The 14,507-nt window shown below is 41.8% G+C and overlaps 1 protein-coding gene across 3 annotated transcripts in view; it reads left to right on the top strand.

The window, feature by feature from the left end:
* Positions 1–14,507, top strand: part of DAB1 (DAB adaptor protein 1) — a 419,282-nt gene that overhangs the window by 259,709 nt on the left and 145,066 nt on the right. For all 3 annotated transcript variants that reach the window (XM_059898809.1, XM_059898802.1, XM_059898792.1), the window contains exon 3: positions 9,769–9,908. In XM_059898809.1, the coding sequence (XP_059754792.1) occupies positions 9,769–9,908 (140 nt within the window). The remainder of the gene's footprint in view (positions 1–9,768; positions 9,909–14,507) is intronic.

Here is a 14,507-nt window from a genome sequence, read left to right as displayed (position 1 = left end):
ATATATTATTTGGGGAGGAGGAAGGCAGTAAAGATTTATTGAAAGACTGCCACATGCCAGGGAGTGTGCTAAGAGCAAAATGTGTATTGTCTCATGTAATTCTTCTAACTGTCCTAGAGAGGAGTGCAAATAACTATAATGTTGTACAGATGGAGAATCTATCACTCAAAAGTTAAATGCCTTTCCTGGAATCGCACACACACAGGTGGTCACAGAGCTACTGCTGTGCCTTCTGACTGCAGCGTTAGGCAACCATGCCCCTCACTGGCAGCATGGCCTTGTACCGCTGACCCTACTTCCCTGTACTTCTGTCCCCTCTTCCTCTGAATGGGATGCAGTCTTTGCCTTCGAGGTTGTTCTGACTTTTCAATAAGACAGTATGCGGAAATGGGACAGACATCCTTGTTTTCAGATATCATCCAGCTTTCTCTTCCTCCTTCCTCATTCTAGCCTCCCTGTTACAGACTGAATGTTTGTGTCTCCTCCCCCCACACCCTCTAAAATTCATGTATTGAAGCTCTACCTGCCAATGTGATGGTATTGGAAGTGGGGCCTTTGGGAGGTAATTAGGGTTAGATGAGGTCATGAGGGTGGGGCCCCCTTGGTGGGATTAGTGCCCTTATAAGAAGAGGAAGAGAGATCAGAGCTCTCTCACATGCTCTTTCTCTCCACTAAGTGAAGATACAGCAAGAGGGCAGCCATCTGCAAGCCAGAAAGAGGGACCTTACCCAGAACCAAATCTGCCAGCACCTTGATCTTGGACTTCACAGGCTCCAGAACTATGAAAAATCTGTGCCTGTCATTTAAGCCACCCGGTGTGTGGTATTTTGTTACAGCAGCCTCAGCTAAGACACTTCCTTAGATGTTTAAGTATCTAAAAAAGAGGAGTGAATACTCAGCTTGATATAAGAAATATCTTGATGTTGACCTCTACTAGACAGGAAAATACTGTAACTGTCAAAAGTTAAAAGAATTAAAAGGATCCACAGCCAGACTGACCACGTTAGAAAAAACAGTCTTGGCTTTTGTGTGTGTTTCTGTGGCCATGCTCATTATCTGGGATGAGTGGGGGAGGTAAAGAGAGAACAGTCTTGGGTGTGAAATCTCTTTTGTTTGGCCATTAGCCATCTTTAGTGAACAGCGTGGAGTGGGAGACTGATTACGACTCCAGTCGATTCTGTGGGCTCTCTGCCTCAGTGTCATGAAAAATGCTAATTGCCTTCTTCTTTGGGCTCCTGACTTCTGACAGAGGGGCTTGTTTTTGTTGAAGTTTCTGCAAGGTCACTCCCAGTGTGGGACCTCCATGCTGGCAGTACCTTCTGCTCCAAGACAGGGACGTGGTGCTCTTCCTGACAGCATCCTTGAGGCCTTTTCAAAATGGGGAGTTTACTCGGTGCCCTGGCGACTGTCTCCATTTAAACTCAGAGTCATTTCCCGGGTTATGAGATGAGCAGGTTGTGATGAGGCTGAGAACCGCTCTTCCCTAATGGCAGGAAGTGCAGTCAACAGTGAACTAACTGCAGGTGTGACATTTACTTTATCCCGTTAGGACTTTTATTCCTTGAAGACTTAGTGAATCATACTCATGGAATGGATTTGAGATAAAGTCTGTACGGAAGAGGTTTGTAGTGACCCTGTACACTTTCCCAGTGTGATCCAGACTCTGGGAGTCCACTAGCCTCTTTTGAATAAATAAATAAATGCAGTCATGTATTGAATTATTCAATACAGCTGGGAAGTGTGGGTCCACTCTATGCCAAGCACCATGCTAGGTTCAGAGAACACAGGTGAATCAATCCCTGCCCCCACCCTCAGGGAGCTAACATGTAGAGGAGACAGGCATGAAGACAAAGTCAGTGAGGTGCCCTGGTGCTGTGATAGATGCTGTGAGCGAATTGAGTGAAAATGTGTCTATTTGTTAGGCAAATGCCAGGCTCCGGGGATACCTTGGCTAACAAATCTAACACAGTCCAGGCCTTTCTGGAGCTTACAGAGGAATGAGAAGGAGGAATTTAAACGGATTATTACAAATGAGATTAATTTGTTGCAAGAAGGCAGGGGGATTATCAGGAGAATACTATGGACACATCTCAGAGGGGACGTCCCAGGTAGATCTCTGGGATGGAGAAACCTGGACACATGGCATTGTGCTGAGACCTCAGGTGTCGAAGGGGAGGGGTGAGGGGATGGGGGAGAATAGGGAAGGGTGGTGGCTTCAAGGCCCAAAGAACAGCAGGTGTAAAACTGAAGAGCACAGTGTGCTCAGAGCATGGCTTGTTGGAGGATCTGGCTGAAGGCCACTGTGGCGGGAATGTGAAAAGTAAAAGGGAGGGTGGTCCAAAATGAGGTTGATGAGTTCAACAGGGACCATATTTATGGGGGCCTTGCAGGATATTTAAGGAGGTTCATTTTAGTTATACAGAAATATACCTATTTTAGAGCTGTATGCTCAAAAATCTTTTACTGATAGAGATATGATTTAAAAAAAAGAAGAAGAAAGAAAAAAGCCCTGGAGACCTGCTTCTATGGCCTCGGGCAGACCTGGGATTAAATCCTGGCTCTAGTACTTACCAAGATGAATCAGTTTAAGCAACATGACCTCTCTGAATTTCTGGCTCTGGATCTAAGATATGTGGATAGGACCCCACATACGATTGCCTTAACAGTAAACTGAGCTCTACAAAGCACAGCATACAGTTCTGGCCATGGTTAGAGTCTCTAAATATTAGTTTTAAATGTCTTCATAGACGGTTAGCTCTCAGAGATCTCTGGAGAGCATTTTCTCTCTATGAATGCTCATTGGTACATGGGGAGACTGAGCCCCCAAGAGGATAAACGACTTACACATAATCACATAGGTGAAGGTATAGGAACAGAGACCACACTTGAATCCAGGCCTCCTTACTTCCCAGCCAGTTACTGCTTTTCTTCCATGGGGTGTGGCCTCCAGGCATAAACCCTGTATCTTCCTCCTTTGGAATTCCAATCAGTGGTATATTGAAAATTCAATTCTCAGATTACTTGGAGAGTTTTGGATTAAGATTCTTGACAAAGCATCCCTTATAGTGATTGTTCATCACTGTTGTCTGTTTATGGAACCTAGTAAAGCCAGTGCACCAGGGCAGAAATCTCCAAACCATTCCGCTTAGGCTCCTTTCCTCTGATGTGAGTAGGAAAGCACTAATAAGGTGGTGCCCCTCAGGCCCTCCCTGTCTCCCAGGCGTGTACACCCAGCCAGCCGCAAATGCAGCTGAGTAGTGTTTCTCCCACTTAAGGAGATCCCTTGGAAACATTTAAAAAGAAAGTCTTGGGCTTTTAAGAAAACAAAGAAAACTCTATGAAAATACCTTTGCTGCATAATGTCTTTTATTATTACTGATTTTTATCCTTTGTGAACTGGTAACATGTTTAAAATATTATTATCAATTTGAAAACCCCAAATCAAAACTTTGTTTTGCAATTCTCATTCTGAGGACCCAGTTTGAGAAATAGCACCTCCAAAGAAATTTTCTACATAAAAAGGTTGCTGTTTGACCACTTGCTGTTGCTGGTGAGCTTCCAGAATTACGAATGTCTGAATCAACTCAGTCTACTGTATCCCTCCCACTTGGCTCAGAATCTCAATGGGTGGGATTTAGGAATGTGGTTTTTTGTGTCTATGTGGTGTGTGTGTGTGTGTGTGTGTGTGTGTGTGTGTTTTAAACAGGTGATTCTTCATTAAACTAGAATTAGAAAATGACTGCAATAATCTATTGACTTTTCCACTAGAATGTAAGCTCCATGAGTAGAGGGATATTTATATATTTTGGTCACTGCTGTATCTTTAGCACCTTAGAACTTACAGTGAGCACTCAGTATATATATAAGTGAATGATAAATCAACCAATAATCAATCAATGAGAGCTTTATACTTCCCCAAATATTGCTGCACTGTTGTTTTAATCTAATCCTCACAATAGACCATAACATAAATAGCTCCTGTGGCCCAAAGAACAAAGCCCAAAAGCTTTAGCTTGGCTTCCAAAGCCCTTCATGATTAGACCCCTCTAGCCTTTGTCAGCATCACTCAAGCCATGTGTTTGGACACAGTACTTTGCAAGCACATTGATTGTCTCAGGCTTACCCCAAATCAATCTAATCAGAATCTGTGGAGTGATATTTATGAAAGCTGCCTAGATGATTTTAAAACATAGTTAGGGTTGAGAAACGCTCAGTCTAACCTAATTACTCACTGTCTCTGAATATTACCATAATCTTCGTTCCTCTAGGAAGCAGCTTCTTTGCTTCTCTACCTGTTGAATCCCTGCTTTTTCACCAGCCTCCCTCAAATGGCATCTCAACTCTGCAGCTGTTGCTAATCCTCTCCTCACCAGACAGAAACAATTCCTCCTCACCTCAGCTCTGTGTGACATTCACAGTCCTGGTCATATTTTGTAAAGCTATGTGTGTCTCCTTCTGAATTGTGGCTTCCAGACAGGAGAAGAGACACTTTTCACTTACCTAGGTACCACAGAAAGCTAGCACAGTGCCTTGCACAAAGAACACTCTGAGGCAGTGCAGTGTAAAGATGGTGATAATATAATTAGGGTGACCACACAATTCACCATCCAAACTGGGATACGTTTGAGAGTAATGAGGGGTGCTAGTAATAATAGCATCAGGACAAAAGGTATAAACAGGGACTGTCCCAGACAAACTGGAAGTATGAGCACCTAGATAACAATGGCCAACATTGACTAGCTCTTAGTGTTTGCCTGTCACTCTCCTACATGCTGTCTGTGTGTCATTTCTTTGACCTAAACAATGACCCTATGTGGGAGCAACTGTTTTTATCTGCACTGAACAGAGAAAGATGCCGTGCAAGACATGTAAAGGAACTTACCTAAGGCAACACAATTAGGGGAGGGGTGGGAGAGGTGGGACTTGAACTCAAGTCCTCTGAATCCAGAGCTCATGCCGCCCAGTGGAGGAGCTCAGGCCTCAGAGTACGACAGGATGAAGCTCTATTCACCGCTCAGCTTGAAATAACTTTAGGTACCTCTCTGGCTTTAGTGTCTTCATCCATAGAATGATGGCAATGCCTCCTTCCAGTAACCCTGGAGGATTAAATGGGACATGGTATGAGAAGACCAGGCGAGGTGTGTGTGCTTGTGATGTACTTGTCTTAAGAGAAAGCTATCTGCCAGTTTACTGTAGGCTCCATCAGACATCTGTTCAAATAGCTGTGACACAAAGCGAGAAGTAGTACGTGCTATGACAGGTCACAGGAGACCCCATAGCCTAATGGGTAAAAGCGTGACATTTTGCCGGAGACCTGGGTTCAAATTCAGGCTGTCATATTTGAATAGACATTTCTCCAAAGAAGATAGGCACATGGGCAATGAGCACATGAAAAGATGCTCTGTTTCATTAGTCCTGAGGAAAATGAAAAATGCAACCATGAGGAGATTTCACTAAACACCTACTAGGATGGCTAAAGTTAAAAAAAAAAAAAAAAAGACAATAAAAGATATAGCAAGAACAGCTGGTAGAGAAACTGGAACCCTCATACTTTGCTTGTGGGATTCTAAACTGGTAGAGCCACTTTGGAAAAACAGCTTGACAGTTCTTCAAAAAGTTAAACAGAGTTACCATATGACCCAGCAATTTCTCTCCTAGGTATAATCCTAAGAGAACTGAATAAATATGGCTATGTAAAAACTGGTACAGAAATGTTCATTGTAGCACTATTCTTAATAGCAAAGGAATAGAAACTGTTTAAATGTCCATCAGCTGTTGTGGTATATCCATACAATGGAATATTATTCAGAAAGAAAAAGACAAAGTACTGATACGTGCTATTAAATGGAATAATCTTGAAAATGTGATGCTAAGTGAAGGAAGCCAGTCACAAAGGACCACATATTGTATGATCCCATTTATATGAAATGTAATTTGCCTCCAGAACAGGCAAGTCTATAGAGACAGAAAGTAGATTAGTGGTTGCCTAGGGCTGGTGGGCTTGGGGAAGATGGGGAATAACTGTTAATGTGTACAGGGTTTCTTTCTGGGTTGATGAAAATGTTATGAAATTAGCTAGCAGTGATGGTTGTATAACTCTATGAATGTACTAAAACCACTGAATTGTACACTTTAAAAGAGTGAATTGAGAGCTTCCCTGGTGGTGCAGTGGTTAAGAATCCGCCTGCCAATGCAGGGGACACGGGTTCGAGCCCTGGTCTGGGAAGATCCCACATGCCGCGGAGCAACTGGGCCCGTGAGCCACAACTACTGAGCCTGCGCGTCTGGAGCCTGTGCTCCACAACAAGAGAGGCCGTGATAGTGAGAGGCCCGCGCACCGCGATGAAGAGTGGCCCCTGCTTGCCTCAACTAGAGAAAGCCCTCGCACAGAAGCGAAGACCCAACACAGCCAAAAATAAATAAATAAATAAATAAAAGAGTGAATTGAATGGTATGGGAATTAAATCTCAATAAAGCTGTTATCTAAAAAAAATTCAGGCAATGCCCTTGGCTTTGGGTATTGGTGTCATCTTCTATAAAATAGGGCTTATGACACAGACTAACTCAAAGAGCAGATGTGAGGATTAAATAAGAGATTGCATGTAAAACTCTTGGCACAATGACTGGTATCGTAAATGCTCGATAATAGATGATTTTCCTTAAATACATGACCTTTCTCCTGTCCATCCTGAAGCAGAGGGTCAGTGGTGCTTTCAGCAAAATAGGCTGGGGATTCATGATAACTTAGGTTGCATGAAGATTGACCCTCTCCCTAACACTCTCAAGTCGTATGTGCCTCTGAAGGAACAGCCTTATGGCTCTGATCTCTGTTATTTATTTCTTAACTTATATATTTGAGACCTTGCTCAAGATGTGCTCATGAAAAATTACCCTTTTAATGGTGGAACATTTAATGAGAAACCGGATTATCTACTGCATAAGTGCCCTTCATACAAATTAGCTTGGCCCTGGGTCCTAATCTAAATTGGGCTCTCTACTTTCCTCTAAATGACCTAATATTTTCTTATTAATCTCTGCCATCGTTCACCTGATCTGGCTCTGCTTCCTCTTATGAAGCATGCTCCTCAAAAGAGCTCTGTGCCCTGACAAATGTTTCTTAGGGCTGTCTTTGTATCTGACTTACGGACGTTTTTCGGACATGACCTGGAGGCTGGAAGCTGTTTCTTCCATTTTCAAGCCATCTCTCCAATGGAGTTTTAATGCTGCCAGTGTATTAAATATCAACAGATTTGGGCCAGGTGAGTTTTGGTAGAAGTTTAGATGGGGCTTCACAGGGAAGTCGGATAGATGAGAAGCAGTTAATCATCGTGGTTCAGAGAACAGGCTTGAAGACACAGAACACAAGCAAACCATAAGCCTGGGCTTTGGCATCAGTCAGATCTGGGTTCAGGTCCCACTCAGTGAGTTTGGACAAATTACTTGGCCTCCCAAACCTTCAATATAGATCCTTGTCTATAAAACCTAAGTAATAGTACCTACCTCTAGGATTATTTCCAGAGCTAAACAAGTTGGTGCATATAATGAGCTTTGTACAGGACATGATAAATCCTACCTGCTGTTGTTATTATACTTAAACTTTGGAGGAAGTTCCAAATAGTGAAAGGGATGCTATTAGTGACTGAAATAGTGTCAGGAATTGAAGAGGCAGAGATGGTATTTGTGATAGAATAAGGTAGAGTAAGATAACCTTCCCAAGACATAGATCAAACCATAGGCCACTCCTACCAAATATTGCATAATAATGCAGGGAGAGGTGACCTGTGGTGCCCACAGCTAGATGTCTGTACGTAGAGGGTATATCATGGCAAATGTTCTTCTCTTTGTTGTTAGCCTTAGTCTCTGACATCTGCCCTCACTGATCCCGGAGGCTTAATTTTTACATTGATTACACATTCAGACGAATCATCCATGTGTTATATTTGCTTTATGGAAAGTAATTCAAGAAGTTTAATATGCTAGAAGTCAGCAAGGATGCGGTAGAAAAAATACCAAATGGGATTTGGGGACGACAGGTCCAGGCCTAACTATGCAGACGTCCTTCTTTTGTGTTTTCCTGCTCTCGGCATTGTATCTTCTATGTGCTTCTTTTACTGATCTGATAACAGGGGCGACAACTACCATTTATAGAAAACTTACCATGTGAATCCATGCTTTGCACATACTATCTCATTTAAGTTACTATTCATAATAACTCCTAAAGTAGATATTTAATCTTCATTCAACAGTTAAGGAAACAGAGGCTTGGCAGCTAGTTTAGTTGGCTTACAAGTGAGAGAGCCATGATTTGAAATGAGGATATCTGGCTCTAAAGCTTATACCTTCTTACACATCTAGCATAATGCACTACACATTTTTGTTTTCAGTCATCAAAAACTTGAGCCTCTAGGGGCATAGACTTTGTCTCATTCATCTGTTGCCAGTGAATAATAGCATCTGGCACAGAAGCAATGCTCAGTAAGGGATGAATGAATAAATGAATGAAATGCAAGCCATGTTTCGTCAATAGAAAAGCATTATATGATGGTTAGCTATTGCTGTTGTTTTTTTTTTCTATTTTAAGTGTGTCCTCAAATAATTCTCAACCCCACATAATGGAAAGGCCTCAGTTTGTCCATCATGTGGAGAGAAGAAATGGGCTGAATTATCTCCAGTGTCCTCAGGTCTGAGTGTCAGACTGACGAAAGAAGGCGTGATAGAGGAGGTATCAGAAGTTGAAGTTAATGATATTCCAGGAGATGAATATCAGAAGCCTAGGGCATTCCAGGTTTTAAGAACCACATGAGCAATGCCCCAACCTGTGACTCCTTTGATGGGAGTTTGCTGAAGTTAGAGATTTGAATTCCTATGTATTCTTTTTTTTTTTTTTTTTTTCTGACTATGTGAACGTGGACAAGCTATTTGAACTCTGTGACCTTCATCTTTGTCATCTGGGAAATGGATATGGTTGAGTCGTTGTGAAGAGGGGGTAAAGTTTATAAAACATCTCACAAGAAAGATGTGCTAAGTTCACAGTAACTTTATTGTCTTCATTTTATGTGGATGTGTTTGAACTTCTGGTTGATGTGTCTCAGCAAAATATTATGCTAATAATTATTGAGAAAGCTGTTATGAGGTGTGGGCGCACCGTACCAAGGAGTATGGAAGCCTCTTTCTGTACACGCATGAGTTAGCAGAAGAGACATTGTAAAATCATTTTTTGATAATTGCCCCCGAGTCACTGCTTGATACAAAGCAATTACTTTGGAGTCTCACTATAAAACAGCCCATGGGATTGGGTGTAAGGAGGGTCTTGGACCCGGGCCAAAGTCATATTAAATGCTGGAAATGCCAGAGAGGCTCAGGGCTAATACTATTCTAACAAGAATGTCAGACATAAACTCCTAGTGGGTGATGATCGTTTGTTGTTGACCTAGTATGTATCAAAATCCGTGCTGGGTACTTTATACGTGTCATCATGTTTATTTATCTTAACGCCTGTTTGGGATTGGTTATTTTTAACTCTTTTTTTTTTTTTTTCTGCCTGAGAAAATGGAGTCTCAGAGAGAATTGTGTAATTTGCCTGAGGATTTAAAAGGATAGAGCCAGAATTTGCATACAGGAGTCTTACCATTCTTTTGTCCGTGGTCCAATGATTTGACTTTCATAGCATGTAGGTGAACCAGAGAACCAATCTCGGAGCTGCGGATATTTAAAGCCAATGGGGCCTGAACACCTACATATCTGAATCCTGCATTTCTCTCTTTTTAGGTCAGGATCGCAGTGAAGCCACTTTGATAAAGAGGTTTAAAGGTGAAGGGGTCCGGTACAAGGCCAAACTGATCGGGATTGATGAGGTTTCCGCAGCTCGGGGAGACAAGTTATGCCAAGACTCCATGATGAAACTCAAGGTACTGCGCAAGCATTTTAATTTAAATAGTGTGGGTTTGATATGACCGAGAGGAAGAAGTGATTACAGTCATTCTGGTAAACATATTTTTTTATTCATATACTGGTATATTACTTGGTACACTGATGACTCACTGCATTTATTTATTGGGAGGACATGTCAATCATTTAGCAAATGTTTGTTGAGCATCTCCTATGTGGAGGTATTTTGCTAGCCCCTGTTGTACAGTTTTTGAGCATATCACATTTTATTCAATTGTATCTTCACTGTGAAACGCCTGCAAAAATAAAAGTACAAAATCATCAAATTGTACTGTCACTCAGATTTTATAAATTTTCTACTTTATTTTTAAATAAATTTTATATATTTCACCATATGCTGAATATGGTAAAAGATGATATATTAATAAAAAAGCTGATTTTATTCATTCTTGAAATTTCTATTAATGTCCCCCAAATACTTTAAAGGGAAAATGTTATAAAAAGTGATACGTAACTAGATATTGATATTTGGCGGTATCACAAAGAGATTGCTGATTTTAAATGCTTTAAAGAAGGCTTTTCATTGAGAAAACTAAGAAAGAAATTGAGAAAAATTTTAATATGCAAAATAAGAAAATTATGTTCTTAAATAGCCTTTAAAAACATACAAAATTGAACACTGTTTGTTCCCAGATTCTGGTCTCTATGTAGTCTATGTCTCTTTTTTAAAAAAGTAATATAAAATATTAGAAAAACAGATGATTTAGCAAGAAGTTTATAAGCTATCTTATGCATTTAAGACCTATAATTTAATTATTTTCCTGATTATAGAATTCAAAAAATGCTCATTGTAAAAATTTTGAAAATACAGAAAAGTATGAGGGAAAATTAAACTTATCCACAATCCCACCACAAAAAGAAAAATCAGTGTCAGCATTTTTGTGTGTAACTAACACTCTCTCTTTGTATTTTTATATACATTTGTGTATATGTATATGAATCATATACGTATATGTAGTGTAATTGGAATTACTATTTATAGTTTCGTATCTTGTTTTCTTTCTCCCTAATAATATATCATGAGCATTTTTTCTTACCTTCTAATAGTCCTTGAGGATACAACTTGGTCAATGTAATTTTTTTTAATGTAAGAAAAAGGGAAGAAAAGAAAAGAAAAGGAAAGAAAAAAGAAAACAAGGCTGGCCAAGTGCCTACTAATATTAAATGCGACAATATCTATAAAACACCCTCTATATTGCCTTTTCTTTGATAGATGCTTAATAAAGCACAGGTATTAATTTTGTTTGTACTGTACACATTTTCTCAACAGTTTAACATGTATATCAGATGCTAAGACTCCCTGTAGTATAGCTGTAGGAATCATTCTTTTTAAAAACTCTTAATTTTCTCAACTGTGTATCATTACTTTCTTTTTTTTTTTTTAGCTGTTACACAGCAAACTTTATTTTAATAGTTATGAATCTACTACAAGGCCTACTAGAAAAAGGTATAAAAGACATTAAAATCATGAGTTCACAGATTGTCTCCTTGGAAGAGGTTAATGTATTCTTTTATAAAAAATAATTAAGCAGGACTTCCCTGGTGGTGCAGTGGATAAGACTCCACGCTCCCAATGCAGGGGGCCCGGGTTTGATCCCCGGTCAGGGAACTAGATCCCACGTGCATGCCGCAACTAAGAGTTCGCGTGCCGCAACTGAGACCTGATGCAACCAAATAAATAAATATTTAAAAATAAAAATAATAATAATAATTAAGCAATGTTATAAGATTTCAGGACAGTCCAGTAATGAGCCCCCTTCTTCTGCCAAGTTCAAGTCCGAGTGATAAATACACAAAGGAGTCCAACAGGAAGAATTCTAAATTCCAGCTTCATGACTGATAAATGCTGGTCTGGAGGATGTGACGTAGACACACAGCCACAGGGCATCCTTGAAAGAGACAGTCCATTCCACTTGGTTTGTGGGGCAGTTGGATAACTGCAGCGCTCCATGTTCACGCACCCTGACCCCTGCTCTGCCCCAGAGCAGAACTGTGATTCACGCATGAGGTCAGACCAGGACGCAGCCTCTCTACCAGCGGGTAGACTGTAGAGGGAGAACCCAGAAAGACTGAGCCAAGCAGACCCTAGTCAAGAATGGGGATAAAGGCCTGGATCTTGATTCTTGCTGAAGTTGCTCCTTACTGAGTATGAGGACAGGCAAATGGAGATTTGCTTTTGACAAATATTAATTGAAAGACATCAAGAAGCTCTCCAGTGGCCTGGTTCTCACCCAGAGCCACAAGTCTGCTGAGAACAAGAAAGAGGCTGGTGCATCTCCCCCCAGCATCCTGGTAGATAGCGTTCAGCAGGCATGGGCCACGGAGCACCTCACTGACAGCTGCCTTCATAGAAGCATGGAGGTCTCAGCGTATGTGAGACAGGAGTTGGCCTGTGTGCCCTGAAGTTCTCCCTCAGGATTAACACTGGGCCAGGCTAGCTGTACCAGGCCTGGCCAGGATTGCCGACCTTGTGTGTGTGGGGGTGGGGGTGGGGCGTGTTACCTGCAGTGAAGTGCCCCATCTGTCACCCCTTATAACTGTGAGGTCCCCAAAGCTCTGGAGAGTTGGTCCAACCAAAACACGCTCCTGTCAAATGCTCTGAACTTGTTGACGGTTCTTGGTTCCCAGACAATTGTCTTTCGTTATTTGCAAGTTGCAGAGAAGAATGTTGACATTTCTGTTCCCAGTAGTGTTTCTTTAAGAAACACAGAAACATAAATGATCGATTCTCCATTTGGCCACTTGCCCAGGAAGGAAAGGCAAAGAAGTACAAAATGCCTGTTAGCCTTGCAAAAGGCCCACTTGTTCATGTCAGGCCATAGGAGAAAATTTTTTTTTTAATCTGTTTTTCTTTGCTAGGCTCTCTGAAGCTGGTGCCTCTTCCTGTTTTAGAGAGTTTTCTCTTGGATTATAGAGATTTAAGAGGGGACTCATAATGTGAGTATGAGTGAGCCATTGCCCGTCCACCAGCGAAGCCACATTGTCATTGTATTTTAATTTAGTCAACAACACACTTTTACGTATATTATCTCTTTTGCTCTTATGAGGTAGCTGTTAGCCTCCCTGTTTTGTAAATAAGAAATCTGAGGCTCACAGAAGTTATAGGATTTGCCCCAGAACCTTCATTTAATCTGGGATAAGCCCAGAATTCAAGCCTGTATCTCCAGATGCCCAGTGTTTGATAAGATACAGTTTAGTGCTTCGTTCTATTCTGTTTTGTATCTGCGTTGAATCTATCCTGGTTCCCCAACTAGAGTTTAAGCTCCTACCAGTAAGCTACATAGCCCCACATCATTGACTTCCAAAGCAGTCAACTTTCAGAGGTATCGGGCAAAATGATGGTGGTTGAAGCTATGGGAGAGATGGGCTGATTACAGAGCTCTAAGTAAATCTATTAGTCAGGGTCCTGTAAGAAACACCCAGCCCGACTAGGTCAGATGAGGATACTTTAATGCAGGAGCGACATACAAAGGTTAGGCAAGGTTAAGGTAGCAAACAAGAGCTGGTGAGGCACTGGAAACTAAAAACAGTGGGAAGCTGTTACCATCCTAGGATGAGATCTATTTACTGGAACCCAGGGAGGGCGAGATTGAGGACAAAGTCCCTTCCCTCGCCAAGCAAAAATAAGCTACTCCTGGAGATTGTAGAACAAGGATGGGAAGGAGGCTGGATGAAATACCCTGACCTCTCTCCTTCCACGCTCTGATCTCCTGTCTGTGCCTTCCTGAGTGGAATCCAGAGGGCAGGAAGCTCAGAGGACCTGGCAATGCAGACCACAGGGGCCAGTCTCTGGGCACAAAGCAGGGCAGAGGAGGATATTTGTATTCTCCTTCTTACCTTGGAAAAGTGAAACTTAGGATGAGTTTTCCCCCAAAGTTCTACAACTGATAACCAGTAGGGCTGAGATTGGAGACCAGGTTTAGTTCATGGAGCTTTCTGGAATAGCATTCTAGGTTTTCAGCTATTCAGGTTGCACACCTGCTTGACGTGTTCCCTGGAGATCACCGTCATCGCATCATGTGCATACACCCTGCTGGGTGAGGTTTCTCAGAGTCCTTTCCTGTGCATCATCTTATTGGATTCTCACGGCAACCCCTGAGCTGGACAGGGCAGGCTATCAACCCTGCCTGGCGTGCCTGACCGCTTCCCTGTGTATAAAATCCTCCAGCAAGATGCTGCCTCTGTGTGACTCCCTTAGGGACACCTGCATCAGTCATTCCATACAGTGCCCAGCACATGGCATTGCTTCATAGAATCAGTATTAGCATTAGAGGTGATGGTCACGGTCATTTGCTGAGCTCTCCTTGCACGCTGCACCCCATGCTAGGTGTGGTATGTGCACGCTTCACTCTTAGAAGTAAGAAGTATTCTCATTTTAGAGTTCTCCTTCACTACTGAGTTTGGAAGCTGGTAGTTCCATCTTTTTTTCATCCATGCCTCCCCAAAGAGCCCTTCCAGAGGGTTATAATAGAAGGAACCCTAACACTGGAATTCGAAAGGTCGCTGTTTGAATTCCCTCTATATGTCTTCTTAGTTCCTTGAGGTTTGGGGTGTTCACT

Source organism: Balaenoptera ricei, chromosome 1 (assembly GCF_028023285.1).
Source record: "Balaenoptera ricei isolate mBalRic1 chromosome 1, mBalRic1.hap2, whole genome shotgun sequence".
NCBI classification, from domain to species: domain Eukaryota; kingdom Metazoa; phylum Chordata; class Mammalia; order Artiodactyla; family Balaenopteridae; genus Balaenoptera; species Balaenoptera ricei.
The sequence above is the reverse complement of the archived record's forward strand: the minus strand, read 5'-3'. Positions and strand labels throughout refer to the sequence as shown.